At 39.8% G+C, this 18,361-nt stretch overlaps 1 protein-coding gene across 1 annotated transcript in view; it reads left to right on the forward strand.

Annotated features, from left to right (window-relative positions):
- Positions 1-17,963, forward strand: part of POLR1E (RNA polymerase I subunit E) — a 35,926-nt gene extending 17,963 nt beyond the window's left edge. The window contains exons 5-12 of the mRNA XM_075602728.1: positions 1,777-1,832; positions 2,383-2,527; positions 4,096-4,203; positions 5,367-5,463; positions 6,226-6,359; positions 11,118-11,199; positions 11,879-12,010; positions 17,602-17,963. Of these exons, the coding sequence (XP_075458843.1) occupies positions 1,777-1,832; positions 2,383-2,527; positions 4,096-4,203; positions 5,367-5,463; positions 6,226-6,359; positions 11,118-11,199; positions 11,879-12,010; positions 17,602-17,758 (911 nt within the window). The 3' untranslated portion in view covers positions 17,759-17,963. The remainder of the gene's footprint in view (positions 1-1,776; positions 1,833-2,382; positions 2,528-4,095; positions 4,204-5,366; positions 5,464-6,225; positions 6,360-11,117; positions 11,200-11,878; positions 12,011-17,601) is intronic.
- The last annotated feature ends 398 nt before the right edge of the window (positions 17,964-18,361 follow it).

An 18,361-nucleotide genomic window follows, 5' to 3' on the forward strand; every position in this document is an offset into this window, starting at 1 on the left:
ACAATATGACCGGCAAATGTTACGTGATCCACAGGCCAATAGGAGGCTGCAAAGTCATCGGGGGGAGGTTCCTAGAGGTTCTGCACCGGAGGACCCCTTGGTTCCACTTATGTAATTAAAGAGATTTCCATAATTTGCCGGTATTGCACCGTAACTCGAATTATTAGTGTTTCCATAAGTCAATGGCCGTGATGGTGCAGAAAACCACAATCTATCTCTGTCTACCCCACAAGAGAGGACAATGAAGCCAGCCATATCTGTAATATTATCAATAAGCTATGCTGATGGTCACTAAGACGTATTCCACAGACACCTGTTTCTTATTGGCTATAAGAGGTGTTAAGTCCACATGCATTGTACATCAGAGCAAGTTGTAGGAATGACCAATTTATTTGCACACAGATTAATGTACCTGATCTGCATGTTCATTTATGGATTTGTCTGGCTCTGGATGCAGTGTATAGGTTTAAAAACCACTGCAGCCGAGTATCCTACCCAAGTGGCATATTTGAGTCTATGTAGCTAGAGGTATGTGTATACACACACACACACACTAACTTTTTCTACTCTACCATTTTTATATTTAAAAATATATACATCCATACTTAAATGGTATTTTGAGTGGTGTTTTCAGCTAGCTTTATATACAGTATAAGCATAGTAGCACTTTTTATTCTTATGTTTCAGCTGTGTCAACATGTGTACGTGAAAGTAGGACCAAGTATTTTTAACAACGACGTTCTTTGTAACTTTTTTTTGTTTCCAAAGGAAAATCAACATTATAAGAATGGCAGTATTATTAAGAAATAACTAAGAGCTTACTTGGTTAATATATCAATAATATTTTAAAATACAGTAGCCCTCAATGTTCGCTTGCATATACTGTAAAAAAAGAAATAAACAGCTCGCGATCTCTATGATGCAACACGGCATAATAGCGAAGTTAACAGGATCAGATCTAGATTAAGGGTCTCCTGGCCTGGTCACAGGTTTTTGCTCCATCTGCTTTCCCCTCTCACCACTCCGTATACACTGGCGACACACTTTATTCGAGCTTGGCTAGTCCCACGAATTCGGGTATACCCGGGTGTATTGAGGTTTGTGACTGTTTTCTGCCCGAGTGCATTGAGTTATTTTCCAAGCAGGGATTGAAGCATTTTATTCCTTCTGGCTGCAATACTGCACAGTATATATATAAATACTGCATTACAATTCATGAATTTATGCCATCTGGTAGACACGCGAAGCATTGCAGCCTATTAAATCCTAATCATTATCATTTAACAGATCAGCCGCCCATCAGCCAGGCATGAACCCAGGCTGGGAAGGCAAATGCAACGGGGCTTGTCAGAGGTGAGGAGTGGCGCATTCCAGGTATCTGCCAGGTACATACCGGGTATTTGCTCGAATAAAGTGTGTCGGTGCAGTACGTCCGCCTTGGCATCCTTTCGGTGATATCACATGCTGATGAGACGTTACCTCCCTACGCTCTTTCGCAACACGTTGCTTCGTCTGGCGTGGCCATTTTGACCTCACAGGGTTGCAAATATTCAGCAACTGATCTCTCCAAAATTCTATAGAATTTTAAAGAAAGTGGGATTGGTAAAAACATGATTATATATGCACATACACGTGGGTTCTTTGCAATGGTAAAAAAGGATATAGATAGATTTCTATATAATTTTTTTTTGTGATAGCGGATTGCTGCTTTAAAATATACAGCATTCTAATGTAATTTTCCATGTCTTGTTTTTTTTTTTTTTTTTTTTTTTGTAGGTGAGGTACAAAATGAAGATGGGACAGACCAGCCAAGCAAAAGTTACAGAGAAAAGGTAACTGCACAAAAATGTGCTTTTGCGTTTTTTTTTCCCCTTGATGCGTATATACAGTATAAGCATTTTAATGAGAGCCGATTTATGTCGCAGCTCCGCATTTGTTCATGTGTTGAGATCTGAATGTCCAATTCATTGGATGCAACCGTGGATTTATAACAGAGAAAAAGCTAGGATTGAGCACTATCTCAGTGTAGAAATAGAGCGAAACAATGCACTTTCCTTGCTTTTTCTCTCTTATAATTCTTGGTTGCACCCCCTGAGTTGGAGATTGAGATTTATTGGAATCTGCTGGAAGGTCTGAGAGGCGCAGCACCGTTAAAACCCGAAGATTTGTCAACAGCTTTATAAGTGGTTTTTATATTGACTGATTCACCATGACCTTTTTTCACAATTAAGTTGCCTGATCTGTATTTTGTTCTGAGATCTCGAGCATTAAATAGGTTTTAGTGGCGAGCGAAAATGCGCGCAAATTTGCGTTGCTGGTGAATATTATTATTTTTTTTTTACTGATCTGTGCTGTTCTAACGCAAATTAGTTTATCTAACAGATGGATTCTCTGATTGAAGCCTTCGGTACCAACAAGCAGAAACGGGCATTGAGTTCTCGAAAGTTGAACCAAGTGGGCAGTGAAATTTTAAGCAAAGCAATGGAGAAAGCAGCGGAAGAAATCATTGAAAGCAGAGGAACCACAGGTGTGCAAAGGACATGTTGGGCGAGAAAATAATTGTCTGGTTTTGATGTCTGAGTGTGTTACATTACTACAGCAGCTTGGTGAACAAATATAAAAAGTTTAAGTACAGTATAGTTGCTCTTCCTCTACTTTAAGTTTTTTTTATCTTATTTTTTGTTTGAAAGTTGATGTATTTTCACTCGCAAAATAATATATATACACTTTTTGTATGCAATTTTTGTAACCAGTTTAAGGTTCCACATGGATTATTTTTGACACGCTGCTGCCCTATTTTTGCCACAAACTCGGTGGAGGTTAATAGCCTCCATTGTTGGCAAAAGATAACACCCTGATATCACAACAACTTCCCCCTGATGTTGTGGGGTCATCTGCTTGTGCTTCTCCATCACTGTTTTCAACAGCAACACTACTATAAAATTATTTATATATATATATATTTATACATAGGTTGCTACTCCATAAGACCCCTTAGGTACCACTGCTTAGTTAATATGGCTCCTTATGGCCCATATAAGTGAATGGGCTGGAAGGTAATCTTCAAGCACCTTGGTGATCTAATATAACAGTGTACTTGCTCTTTCTCTACTTTTGCAGCCCATTCCTAGCGTTGAGGATTTTTTGCTTAAAGACCTAATTTTAACCCATCTAGACCAGGGGCGGACAACTTTTACATAATTTTTGGGTGGCCCACTGTCCTAATGTCCCCCTCCTCCTCTCACTCAATCCCCCCTCCCATATAAGAATGTTACCTTGGTGGGTGTGAGGTGGCCTCTGATCCCACGGGATAGGGCCCCGCAGCATACGGCCCGGCGGCCGGAGAAAGAAACTAGTTGGGCGAATAGTCCCAGAGTATCATTACGTGGGCCATTCCAAAGGGCAAAGTGGCCCGTGGGCCACATGGTAGCCATCCCTGATTTAGACCTATTTGGTGATATGCATACCTTGGGGGGAACAAAATGTTGTTAACAAATTAGACGACTATTTCTATTTTTTTATTGTAGATTTATCAGGTGTTGTGAGTTGAACACCCATACTGACCTATGTTTTTGGGCGCAGTGACATCACGTTCTTGTTATGCTGCTTATGCCTGATTTTTCTTTAAAAATGAATGGAGAAAAGTTTGCTGTTTTTTTTAGTAATGTAGAAAAAGGAAAGGATACATATAGTTAGTTAGCCCGACAGGGGGACGGAAATATCGGGCTATCTAGTGTCTGATCGAACAATAAATAGATTTATTCATCATTTTTGTCCTGTGCTGGTAACCTGACTACTTTTTTTTTTTTTTTGTGATCCAGTAGAATACAACAACAATTCTATCGTGCACCACCCAAGCCTTCTAGGGCAATACAATATGTGAGTGTGGCCATTGTGTTCTCAATGGGTGCTCCGATCTAGAAATGTGCATACAATTCATGGAATAAACAGGGCACAGGACATCTTAAAGATGAAAAGATGATGGTACAATTTATTCAAACAAAAATCGACCGCTCGGTGAAACATGCAGACCATTATATATAATGTATGTGTATACATTCTCTTTGCTAGTGTTTGCCATGTTTCCCTTTGTAGAACTGGTGAAAGATGCTGTTGGCAATAAAGAGCAAGACTCTTCCCTGTTCCTGCCTCCTTGTGATTTTAGTGCTGAGAAACCTGAAGATGTCTACAAATTTGATGACCGTATCTTTTTACTGCATAGAAATACGTTTGTTTATGTGGGGGGGAAACCCAGAGGTTACATTTTAATGAGGGAACTGGTGATGCATTTGAGTGGCCAGAGGCAATGAAAGAAGCTGCTACTTCTAGTGATAATTCAGTATCAAGAGAAATTGGAAGTGTACAACTCTGTCTATAAGGGCTTCAGATCACCAATCATTTGTATAGTGGTTAATGCTTAGCATATGGAGATGAGGTTGCAAAAAATATGCGTCCAAGTTAAATTTAGACGGTCTGGGTTCAGTCCAAAGCACTAACCGCTTAGATTTATGGCCTTTTGCCTTGGCTGCATTAATGCCTCTTGATTATAAAGTCACCATTATATTTCAAAGTCACTATACACAGTAACTGCACGATGTTGTCATTAGTATAATCTATGGGGGGGGAGGGGGGTAAATGATTTCTGGAGTAAAGTAATGAAATCCTGTGAATACAGTATCACTGCTTACCTCTAGGTAACTTAAAGTGTATTGAGATTGAACGGCACTTCTGTCGGCTTCAGCTTCTCCTGGAAATGTGTAAAAATTCACCGCTTGGCAGCAGCAAGTTTAAAGAGCAGGTTTGTGTTGCTGCAAAGGAATCGGAAACCAATTATTATTGGAACCCAATGGACTCGTCTCCTCTGATGCCATCAGTGTAGAAGAATGACATCACAAATCAAACAAAGAGCAGCATTCTGACTTCAGGCCAAACCACAAGAAAATCTCACTTTCTTTTAGGTTTCATTTTGATTAGTATGTGTAGTGCATGGTTTAGAAACCTTTTTGAGGCTGAATTGGGGTAGCTTCCCTTTCACTTAAGGCTTTTCATGACCTTGATCAGCGTGCACTTCCAATTTTGCTTCTGACACCCCACGGTGTATACAGATGTAGCAAGATTGTGCTGTGCCGTGGACCAAGAAGCAAAAGTCAGCGGCGCCGGAGACGGTGCCTACCACGGTAGAGCTGTGGACAGTCCATGTTTCTGAATGGAACCTCTTCAGCGTTAATTCTCCTGTTCCACGACTGTCGCGGTCTCGTGGCCTTACGTGTCGGCGTTACCGAAGAGCGCTGCGCTTACACCATCTGTACTTGTTGCAGGTATGTTTTTTTTTTTCGTGGTGTGATTTGGCCTTAACCAATTTCAAGTCCTCTTCCCTGCGGAGTATGCCGCTCTTGAAGTTGCCTCTGCGGCATTTAGGAACATTACTTCTGAAGAGCTCCAGCAGATGGTGGAAAATAAGAAGCAAGTATTACTCCTTAGGTTTGGGATTTATACAGAAACCAGTACTGTAAAAGCGAGCTGATATGCACATGTGCAGTGCGTTATCAGCATTTCAAATAGAAAAAATATTGCAGCACACCAATAAATCCCAGAAAGACTCTTACACCAGGGGGGTCATTGAGCTTGATCTGGCGCTAACTGCCTTTGACTTGAGGGGCTTTTATCACCAGATCGAGCTGAAATACCCACTGTTGGAGCTTAGTGAATCCTTCTAAGACCCCGACAGAAGTCTTAACTGACTGAATTGTCAGCATTGTGGCACAAATTGTTGATGCCATACATATGGAAGTCTCTTTGGGGAGTTTATTGGTTGGGTAAGCTATTTTTTATTTTTTTTTAATGCTAGCTGCTTATTGGTAAAAGTAGCGTGTTGCAATTCCCTCCAGGGGAAAGGAAATGGCGGCTGGAATCTAATGCGTTACGCAGGCAAACAAGAAACCGTAACGGCATTCATTGCGGCTTCCTATTGGCATCTGATGCTGGTGATTTTTAAATACCAGGAATTAACTCTGGTGGTACCTATACCGCTTAGTATCTCAGCAGCTGGGGGCCCCTGGTGCTGCAACGAATGCAGTTTAGCTGTGGGGACCTCCTTGATACCATCTTGAATAAAGATAAAAGATAAGAAGTTTGAGGTATGATGTGGCAGGAAGTGCTACTTATGCACAAACCGTAAGAGATTGCTCCTTTAAAATTGTAAGAGGTTTCCCTTCATTGTTTCAGATATGGATTGTTTGTTCTTCAAGAACTTCATGATATGCCCAAGGATGAGAAAGATCGCGACCACAAGGCTCGCTGTCTGTGGTACTTGGATGCTTTAATTAAGCTCAGCCAACAGAAAGTAGTTAAGCGGAAAGGTAAGTCGTGTGTGTGTGTGTGTGTGTGTGTTTTCGTGCTCAGTATATGGAATTCCTTGCTGATGCCTGAAAATGGTTGGTTGGAGCGTGTGTGTCTATTGATATAGTTTAATTTCAAATAACCGCATGCATCATATTGACTTCCTACAGTACTTTCACACGGTGTGTGTGTGTGTGTGTGTGTGTGTGTGTGTGTGTGTGTGTGTGTGTGTGTGTGTGTGTGTGTGTGTGGAGAGAGAGAGACACACACGTGTATACACACACACACACGTGTACACACACACACACACACACACACACACACACGTACACATATAATTATTATTATTTTTTTTTTTTTAAGAACTGGCACTTTTTACAGTGACAAACTTCCAGGAGCTAACATTCTCCCATACTGAAGTCCGAGATATCGCACATATACTGAATGTTCTTAACATTTTGTTGAGGGAAAAAAATAACATTCAAGAAGTAGACCACAATATTAACAGCTATTGTTTTTGTTTTGTATGATATTACAATAATATATTAAGAACACTTAATTTAAGATTTGTGAAGTACAAATAACAAAATATTACAGAACAGAAGAGTAAATATAGCTTTCTTAAAGGGTTACATAAGAACAGGAGTCAGAAGTAATTCCAAACATGCAGTTATAATGACTGAAAGCAATATTAGAATTCATTTTTACGTTCCCTTTTTTTTTTTAATATTGAAAAATTTTACAGTACAATGAAACAAATAAAGCTATAGACCTTGTGGATAGAAATTAGTAGCGGAGGTAAAAGTATAAAGAAAATGTTTGTAGGGATATGCTATAAACCACCAAATATCTGTGAGATTGAGGAAGCTAAAATACTTTTGCAAATGGAGAAGGCATCAAAACTAGGGCATGTTTGCATAATGGGGGATTTTAATTATCCAGACATAGACTGGGGAAATGAGATTCGCATTACAACAAAAGGAAAAAGGTTTTTGGGGGTGCTTAAAGACAATTTGCATGACCCAAATTATTGAGGAACCAACCAGGAGAGGGCAATACTTGATTTGGTAATATCAAACAATGTAGAAGTAATAACAAATATCAAGTCCGGGAAAATTTGGGTATCAGTGATCATAACATGGTCTCATTTGAAATAAATGATCAAAAACCATATTACTTGGGTTTCACAAAGACTTTAAACTTTAGATGGCAGATTTGATTAAATTGAGGTTTATTCTACAAAGTATAAATTTGGATGATTTTTTTGCAGGTAAAATGTGGAAGATAAATGGTCAGTCTTTAAAACATTGTTAGAAAAATCACACTTCTTGTGTAATTATAAAAGAAATAAGTGTAAACCAATGTGGCTAAATAAACAGGTGGGGGAGGAAATAGAAAAGAGGCGGGCATTTACATTCTTAAAGTCAGAAAGGACAGAGGCAGTATATCAAAATTATAAGGAATGTAACAAAAATTGCAAAAGGGGAATCAAATTGGCAAAAATTGATAATTTAAAAAAAGATTGCAATAGAAAGTAAGATCAACCCTAAAAAGTTCTTTAAGTACCTTAATAACAAAAAAAATAGAAAACAAAATATAGGACACTTTCAGTGGGAGACGGGCAGGCAGATTAATACCTCTGCTTTTTCCTTATCTCCAATAAACAAATTATTTGCCTCTGTGTTTACCAGGGAAGAATTAATTTCAATTGTAGTGCCGCAGGAGGAAGCCACAACCTCCATATTAATGAACAATTGGTTAACTGAGGAAGAAGTTCATAGGCAGCTTGAAAAAATTAAAGTAAATAAGGCACCTGATCCAGATGGCATACATCCGAGAGTTCTCAAGGAGTTAAGCTCAGTAATAGCCAAACCATTATATTTAATATTCAAGAACTCCACAAGATTGGAGTAAAGCAGATGTGGTGCCTATATTTAAAAAGGGAGCTAGATCACAACCGGGGAATTACAGACCTGTAAGCCTGACTTCAATAGTGGGGAAACAACTTGAAGGTTTAATACGGGATAATATTCAGGAATAGATAGGATAGATCATGCCAAACTAACCTTATTTGTTTCTTTGAGGAGGTAAGTAGGAATTTAGACCAGGGTAATGCAGTTGATGTGGTCTACTTAGATTTTTGATACGGTTCCAGAAGAGGTTGGTGTACAAAATAAAGCAAATTGGACTCAGCAAAAATATATGCCCCAGGGTTGAAAACTGGTTGAAGGACAGACAACAGAGTTGTCATAAATATAACTTTTTCAGGTTGGGCTAGGGTCGTGAGTGGAGTACCTCAGTGATCGGTACTGGGACCCCTGCTTTTTAACTTCATTATTAATGACCATGGCGTTGGCATAGAGAGCAAAGTCTCTATCTTTGCTGATGACACTAAATTGTGCAATGTAGTACAATCAGAACAGGATGTAATTTCTCTCCAGAAGGACTTCGGGAGACTAGAAACTTGGACAGGTATATGGCAGATGAGGTTTAATGCAGATAAATGTAAGGTTATGCATTTGGGAAGCAAGAATAAACAGGCGACTTACAAATGAAATGGGGATAAATTAGGGGAATCCTTGATTGAGGAGTGCTTGTAGACAGCAGGCTTAGCAATAGTGCCCAAAGTCATGCAGTAGCTGCAAAGGCAAACAAGATCTTATCTTGCACTGGGAGGATCCGCCATCCTGGCGGCTCGAGACCGTCTCCTCACCTTAAAACACCTGCCGCCACGGACACCCAGGATATGCAGCCTCGCGGTCCCGTTGCGCGCGCGGATCTTGCGTGGCCTGTCTGCCCACCCTGTCTTTTGCTCTGTCTCCGCACCTGCTGCGGCGAGTGCGCTCATCCAGCCTGCCCTCTAACTCACGCCCCAGTCTCCGCCCCCGTCCTGGTGACGGACAGGACCGGCGAGGGAGTAACTTGTGCTCCGGTTTCCGCCCCCTGACCTCAGTGACGCGCGCGGGTCGGCACGCGCTCAGTCCCGCCTCTGTTCCTAATTAGGCTCCATCATAGGGCACACGTGTGCACCAGCAGCCTATAGGATTAATTTTCCTTGTCCCGCCCTGGCTCCCCATTGGAGGATCTCCCTTTATATACCCTCTGGCTCCAGACCCTCATTGCTGTGCATAGTCTTGTGTGACGCCATGCCTTGCTGCATTCAGTTCCTGTATCTCCTGCCACACCCTGCTACGTACCATGGACTGCGCACCTCTCTACTTCTGAACCTGGCTACGCACCTTGACGATCCGCTACTCTCCAGTCTTGATCCGGCAAGTACCCTCTACTACTCTCACATCTATACTCCTGACCTGGCTTGCACGACCAATCCACATTCTAGGCGCGCCCGCGTGGCTGTGGGTTGGCGTTACTCAATTCCCTACTTCAGCACCGCGGTCGCGCTTCGTTTGCGGTGAGCTACGCGTTACACACATCTTGAATATGGAGTACAATTTTGGGCACCACTCCGTCGAAAATACATTATGGAACTAGAGAGAGTGCAAAGAAGAGCCACAAAATTAATAAAGGGGATGGATAATCTGATTTATGAGAGGCTAGCTAAATTTGATTTGTTTATATTAGAAAAGAGGCATCTAAGAGGGGATATGATAACTATATACAAATATATTCGGGGACAATACAAGGAGCATTCAAAATAACTATTCATCCCACGGGCAGTACTAAGGTCATGGGGTCATCCCTTAAGGTTGGAGGAAGGCGATTTCTTTACAGTAAGGGCAGTTAAAATGTGGAATTCATTACCCATGGAGACTGATGGCAGATACAATAGATATGTTCAAGGTTGGACATCCTATTTAGAAAGGAAAGGTATACAGGGATATATACCTAATAATAAGTAAACATGGGAAGGATGTTGATCCAGGGAGTAATCTGATTGCCAATTCTTGTAGTCAGGAAATAATGTATTTTTCCCCTTATGTGATATCATTGGATGATATGTCACTTGAGTTTTTTGTTTGCCTTCCTCGGGATTAATATACTGTAAGTACAAATATAGAATTAAGTATACAGAATCTAGGTTCAAACAGCACTACTCCTACATATATATACAAAATGAGTGGTGCACCCAGGTATAAGGGTCTCCCTAGACAGATACAAAAAATAAAAAATTACCTGCAGCGCTCATAAACTGCTGTGACACCAATAGTGGTCAAACACAGCAATTTAATGCAAAGAGAGCAACAAAATCACAAAAACAGAGCATACTACACAGGGCACAATCGGGATACAATTACCCAGACAAATGCTCCCCCAGAGATGTTTGGATTGTTGGTTTCCTTTTTTCTTTTTTGTGTTGCCTTTTTGGCAGTGTGTAGGTTGTGTTTTTTTTTTTTGTTGTTTTGTTTTGCACTTTGTGAAATTTTAGTATGTAGATTCGTGTGTTGTCTTCCTTGTCCCCCTTCCCCAGTCCTCCTGGGTATACCCCTCTCGGGGGGAGTATTGGTTTGGGTAGTGCCCTGTGTAGTATGCTCCGTTTGAGATTTTTGCTCTTTGCATTAAATTGCTTTTTGTGTGACCACTATTAATGTCACAGCGCTTTGAGTGCTGCAGGTACTTTTTTTTTAGTTTAGGATAAAGTACGTGCGTCTAAATTTAGCATAGCATTTAACTTGATGTATGTCTCTTTTTCAACCTCCTCTACTATGTAACATATTGAATAAAGTTCTTGGTGTTGCGTTTGTTGAAGGCAGCATATGACCATCGTGTCTTCATGCTGCCTTGAGTTGTTCTTTACACCCTTTTTGTTCTGCTTACAGAGATTCTGAGCCCTGAGTGTCCAAACATCATATGTGGGAAACTAATGAAAAACTTTACTGTTGTAATCTATAAAAATGGCAGGTACGATTACAATATGTAGTGTTATAATTTTTCTGAAATAAATATTTTTAGAATGTTTCATTTTTGTTGCTAGTCACATTGCTACATTAGCCCAACAGTTCGGTGCAGTAAAGTCTGGGAAACAGAGCCATATTTGAAGCAACATACTGTAGGTCCCATAGGATTATTTTGATTTCCACGCAGTGCAATGTATTTGCTCCAGTTTTGCAGTCAGGTGATTTTGATACACAACCCCTTATGTATACAGAAGTAGGTTGGTGAAATAATGTGATTACAGATCTGCGTTTTGTAGCACCTTTTACTTTGTGGATTTTTGGGGGGGCAGGAAGTGCTGGCCAAGTCTAATCTTTTCTGTGTCTTAGCTGTAATGGAAGGCAGAGTCACATTGAGTGCGTCAATCATGGCCTCTGACCAGGGACTGAGCAATAAACTAATTGTTGTGTAAATGCTTTAACAGCAAGGAAAATCATACAGAAGGTTGCCCCTTTGCTGGATGTTTTATTTTTCAATGTGTTGTGCAGAGACTGAACCTTTACAGAAAATGTGCCCTTAAGAAGCACTTTCTTGCATGAGCCTCAGCCTGAAGGCATGTGCATTAATCATCATAAGAAGTTATTGTAAATTATTAATAGTGTTCTGGGTTATCTAACAACGTGCCTGTTTTTATCTTCCTTTCCAGCATACTGAATTCAATATCCGGGACAACCAAGTCTAAAATAGTGGCTCATGTGATAGCCTTGGCGTTGCATATCACTGACTTTCAAGTAGATCTGACATTTTTGCAGAGGGACATGAAGCTAAAAGAGAGCAGGTGAGGCTGTATTCCAGTGGTCGAAGGACCGGCAATGCAGTGTGTATTGCTGCATCATGTAGAATCACGTCTTCCACACACACTGTGCAATAAAGGAGGCATCCTCATCTAAAGATGCATGATGGACCATTTTATTTCCTTGGTTACAGCTTATCCAAGCAAATGTTCACTAGATTACCACAGTATAAAGAAAACTAAATGCTCCTGTTAACTGTTACCCTACCTCTCACCACAATGAATAGGGGCCAGAGATGTAAGAGGTTTAATGCACTACAGCACCCTTTAGCAGCGAAAAGGTTTAATAACTTATAGATAATACATATTTTATCTTTAAGGTATTTTGCATTTGGATTTCAGATTTAAAAAAATTGGGGGGAAACCTGCCATGATATTACATTTAAATAGTGTTTTTATTATGTTTTATTTCATTTTAGAGGGTTTTAGCCATGGGGCCTCTTTATAGATGCATTATATATTTGCAAAAGATAAGTTGGTGGGGATTGCATCCACATAGTAAATGCATCTAAAAATGTATTGGGCCGCTCATCATATTGTTGAAAGCAGCAGTACAATGTTGCTAGGACGCCAAATTAATTTATTTATTTATAAAATATTTTACCAGGAAGTAATACATTGAGAGTTACCTCTCGTTTTCAAGTATGTCCTGGGCACAGAGTAAGACAAATAATACATGGTTACAAATACATGGTTACAAATAGTTACATAAATGAACAGGGTATACATTATATACAAGACATTGCATGCACAGTTAAAGAAAATATATATTATGGGCGTATGAAACAGTTACAGACCAGATTAAAATGTGAGACAGCCTTAGATTTGAAAGAACTTAAACTGGTGGTGGATGTGAGAGTCTCTGGTAGGTTGTTCCAGTTTTGCGGTGCACGGTAGGAGAAAGAGGAGTGGCTGGATACTTTGTTGAGCCTTGGGACCATGAACAGTCTTTTGGAGTCTGATCTCAGGTGATAGGTGCTACATGTGGTAGGGGTGAGGAGCTTGTTCAGGTAGCTGGGTAGTTTGCCCATAAAGAATTTGAAGGCAAGACAGGAAAGGTGAACTTTGCGCCTAGACTCTCTAGTGATGACCAATCTAGTTCTTTGAGCATTTCGCAGTGATGTGTGTTGTAGTTGCATTGGAGAACAAAACGACAAATTGAATTGTAGAGGGTGTCAAGTTTGCTAAGGTGGGTTTGAGGTGCCGAGCCATATACTATGTCTCCATAGTCAATAATTGGCATTAGCATCTACTGTGCGATACGCTTTCTGACCAGGAGACTTAGGGAGGATTTGTTCCTGTAAAGTACAGCTAGTTTGGCATAGGTCTTGGTTGTCAGGGTATCAATGTGCATCCCGAATGTTAAGTGGGAGTCAAACCATAAGCCCAGGTATTTAAAACTAGTGACCGGGGTTAGGGTGGTGTTAGCGTTGGTTCGAATCAGGAGCTCAGTCGCTGGAAACTTTACAAATTTAGTCTTGGTCCCAAATACCATTGTTACAGTCTTGTCAGTGTTTAAAAACAGTTTGTTTTGGGAAATCCAGTTTTCGAGTCTCAAAAAGTCAGACTGAAGTATGTGTTGAAGGTCAGAGAGGCTATGGCTGTGTGCATATAGGATTGTGTCATCTGCATACATGTGTATTGAGGCTTCCTTACAAGCTGTGGGAAGATCATTAATGAACACTGAGAAGAGTAGGGGCCCCAGAACAGAGCCTTGCGGGACACCACAGGTGATATCCAGGGGGTTGGAGTTAGAGCCTGAGATGGACACATGTTGGGATCTACCTGATAGGTAGGACTGAAACCAGTTTAAAGCATGCTTACCTATTCCAGAGCTCTGGAGTTTGTTAAGCAGGATAGCATGATCAACTGTGTCAAAAGCCTTTGCAAAATCTAGGAAATACTGCACCAGTGAGTTGTCCCCGTTCCATTCCACACTGGATTTCATTGCAAACTTTTATCAGGATAGTTACGGTGGAGTGTTTGGGACGAAACCCAGATTGGAATTGGCTAGGGAAATTTGTCTTGGTATAGAAATCGCTTAATTGGGAGTGGACACATTTTTTCACACGGATGACGCCTACTGTATACTATGTCCCTAACCTTTCAGAAAGGATAAAATAATAAACCGGCAATTTTTATGGATCGTCAGGAACTCGGTGAATCTAAAGTGGTGCTGACAGAGGAAGGAAATGCACGGCTACAGTAGTTCTTACACAGTGTGTGTGAGTGTTAAGGGGTTCCCTGTCAACCAAGAAAATTCAACAACGCAGCTGCGATTTATTAAATAACAAGGATCCTACTAAATGCTGCAAATGTGCAGTCAAACTCTAAAATAGCTAACGAGACTTCAACCCTGATGCCCACTACATGCTAGATCTCAATAGTCCTGCATTTCTATGGCAAAACGTTGACAACCAGAACCATACTTGACTTTCATTCTGTGGCCGTAAGGGTTATAATAGAGAGAGAGACTATAAGAGTGAAGAGATAGTACTTTTGCACTCTTAAATATAACCTCTGACATCTTACAAAACCGCTTTTGTGTAAATGATAAAACCTAACTTTGTAAAATTAAAGCCGCAGTTCTCCTACATGTGTTTTTTTTTGTTTGTTTTTTAAATAAATCAGTTCTGTACTATGAGAAAATACTTGTAGCATTTAAAAAAACAACCAATTTTTAAAGACATTTTTTACTGTAATCTAATTTAACAGACATTTGTGTTTCTATAGAAACCATTTACAAAGTCCCATACCCTTCCCCTTCTGACAGACACTGGCTCTTGAGCCCTGCCCTCTCTCTAGCAGTGCACCAATTGTATCTAGTCACTGCTTGGTCACATGATCTTCCACACAACTTTGCATTGTGGGTAGTTTTGGAGCAATAAGAGTGAATTAAATAACCCTGAGCAAAGCAATCGATTACAGGAAAGCGGATCGATCGGCAGCTTAGCTAATCACTTGCCAGTGTGCAGATTGTATTGATGCACATACTGAATGGGAAAAAAAATAAATATATATATATACATATATACATATACATGTAGAGGTATCAGTACCGTGTTAGCCGAGCTTCAATAATCAAAAAAGAAATAGATGATACCGTTCTGTGGCTAACGAAATGCTTTTATTTGTAAAGCACTGTATATACTGTGGGCTCTCCATTCATGTTAATTCACACTGATACACATACACACACTTTCATCACTTGCTTTCAGGAACCTTTTGACACCTCCAGCCATAAAACACATCCACCCCGGGGGAAGGACCAGCACAGATAACATTCCAAGAAACACTGTTTATAGTATTGCTTTTGCTTGCTTCATTCATTGTAACATCGCCGGAAGAAGAGATCAGTGTATCTCGAAAGCTCGCACAAATAAAAGCATTTCGTTAGCCAAAGAACGGTATCATCTAATAATTTTTTGATTTTTTTATATATATATATATATATATATATATATATATATATATATATATATATATATATATATATATATATATATATATATATAATTTGCATACCCAGTTAATCAACCCCACACTGATGAGACCCATTAAGGTCGAAACAGCTGTCTGTGGGTGGTTTTCTGGGTATGCACCTTACCCCTGGCTGTGCTCAAAGCTGTGACCATGCAGCAAGCTTAAGCCTATAGGGAACCATGTTAAAAATGGTTTTTGAGGCAAAAAGTGGCACTGTGTGCTCATTTGCATGTCATTTCCCAGAATCCCTTGCTGCAGTGGAAGTACTGTATGCTGGGTGATAATGGTGAAAGGTGGGGTTGCAGACCTGCCTAAGACATGCAGATGAGCACACAGTTGTATTTGCATATTTGCTTTCCTGTGGAGGGTTTTTGTCACTTTTTTTACTCACCATAACTTAACTTAGTATTATGGTATAGCCTATCCCATAGCCTCTTTGCATACCCAGTTAATCTACCCCACACTGATGAGACCCATTAAGGTTGAAACAGCTGTCTGTGGGTGGTTTTCTGGGTATGCACCTTAACCCTGGCTGTGCTCAAAGCTGTGACCATGCAGCAAGCTTAAGCCTATAGGGAACCATGTTAAAAATGGTTTTTGAGTCAAAAAGTGACACTGTGTGCTCATTTGCATGTCATTTCCCAGATTCCCTTGCTGCAGTGGAAGTGCTGTATGCTGGGTGATAATGGGGAAAGGCGGGGTTGCAGACCTGCCTAAGACATGCAGAGGAGCATACAGTTGTATTTGCATATATATATAAAATCTAATTTTATCTATGCATTCTGATCGAAAAGATTATGGGTATAGACTGTCACAATGTACTGTAAATTACTTTTGTTGGAGATTACAGTAGGTGTGATGTGATTTCGGGTATATTGAGAAAGTGATTTGATACAGGAATTTCAGTACACGGCTACACAGTTTGTTTGAAATGAAGTTAATATTGATGAAAAGCTTGGTATACTTTCTCAATACTGTTAATGCTGAGAGAGAGAGAGTGTGATTGATAGAGAGATTGATGCAGTGTTGCATTGAAAAGAAATGGTATGGCCCTTATTTATGAAGCACTGCTCTTCCACAAGACCCCTTCTGGACTGGAAGGTTTCTCATGGATAATTACCGCTTGGTAAATATGGGCCAGTATCTCTTACAAATGATCCACTCTATATCGAATAGTGGCATAATAAGCTAATTCCCAGTGACTATCATTGTGTATTTATTAGAATTGTCTTTTTTGATGGCTCCAATCCTGTAATGGCTAGAACTGACCAGTTTAGATTATTTTTGGATCCTTTTTGTATTGAATAAAGTGTGTGACCCGGAGTGCAAGTTGACGATTTTGGCATAAATATATTCTCTTTTTCCTACCTGCACCACTCAGAATTAATGTTTACACACTTGCCATCGACTTTAAAGGAAATATATATATATATGTATTATAGATAAAATAATATATACTGTAGATAAAATATTAGAGTAACATTTTATCTATTAACCTACACAGTGATATATAATTTCTTAGTGCATCCTAGATGTCAAAATTAAACAAACACCACTTATAAACATATATTTAAAGTTGTAATTGTGTATTTGCCGTGCAGACTTGTACTGTGGGTTGCAAAACTCTTTAATGAACCAACTTGAGAGTTCTTAACAGCTTAAATTACGGTTTACAAAGCTCTCAACCTCACAGGTCACACTTGATGTGTTTCAAAAGCTCATACTACCATCATTTCATGAATTCTCCTCTGTGGTTCATGAAACAGTATCACAACCTATGACAAATCTAGACATTGCATAGAGTTTGCATTACCTGATAACAGGGATTTTGAGGGTGATCTTAAAATATATGTGAGTTGGGAGGCATGTTAACTCATACAGTGACAAATGAATACAGAAGGTGCTTCAATTATTGTAGTCGACCGCACAACAATTCTTACTTGCATTCAAGACAACTTGAGACAACATTTTCTGCATTTGAGCTATTTTTCTGAAATTGTAATATGATTACTGTGCACCTGATCATTTCCATTATTAACCCAGTTGTTTTTAAAAAAAAAAATTATTTACTATTTTTCGGTTTGTTTTTACAGGATACTTGAGATAGCCAGAGCCATGGGGCTGAAGATTAACAAGAAAATGATGTTCATGGGAGCTTCGATTGACGAGGGTCACAAAATAGGGGTGCTGACCATTCCTTTGACCGTGTATAAACCTCCAGTTGGAGGGATAAAACGAAAGAAAATGTAAAGAAAAGTAACAGTTGATTTAAACCTGCGGTTTTTGTCTGAAGAAACTGGATTGACTTGGATTCCCTCAATGTGGACTTGATTTTTTTTTTTTTTTTTACCTTGAACTGTATTGTCAAGCAATATCTGTGTCTCCGTTCTATGGCTCTGATGCAATGGACCAGTGCAACTGGCAGTAATAAAAGTTAAATTCTTTTTGGATTTCACACGGTACCTTTATCACAATGTTCTCAACGATTGTCCTCTGTGGTGTTTCCCAAAACGTCATAATCAGAATGAACACCCCAGAGGCAATTAGCCATCGTGCGACATGGGACTGGGAATGACCCCTGATTCACCTCGGTCAAAGGGGCCGAAAGGTGATTTATTAAAGGGAAGATGGTGAATTAGGAGCGAAAGGTGTAGGTTGCGATAAGGCAGGTGTTTAGTGATTATTTAAAGGTTTGTTGCTAGGTTAATGGGAAGGGTCAAATCATTGGCAGACGAGTGGTTGACAGGTAGGAGTCCAAGTTTGGGTCGGAATTTGGAGATAGAAATAAAAGGCAGAAACAAGATATCACTTGCCTGTGAAGAAGGCTGGATCAAAATACAGCTATTTTATTTC

The sequence above is a fragment of the Ascaphus truei genome, chromosome 1 (genome assembly GCF_040206685.1).
Source record: "Ascaphus truei isolate aAscTru1 chromosome 1, aAscTru1.hap1, whole genome shotgun sequence".
NCBI lineage: Eukaryota > Metazoa > Chordata > Amphibia > Anura > Ascaphidae > Ascaphus > Ascaphus truei.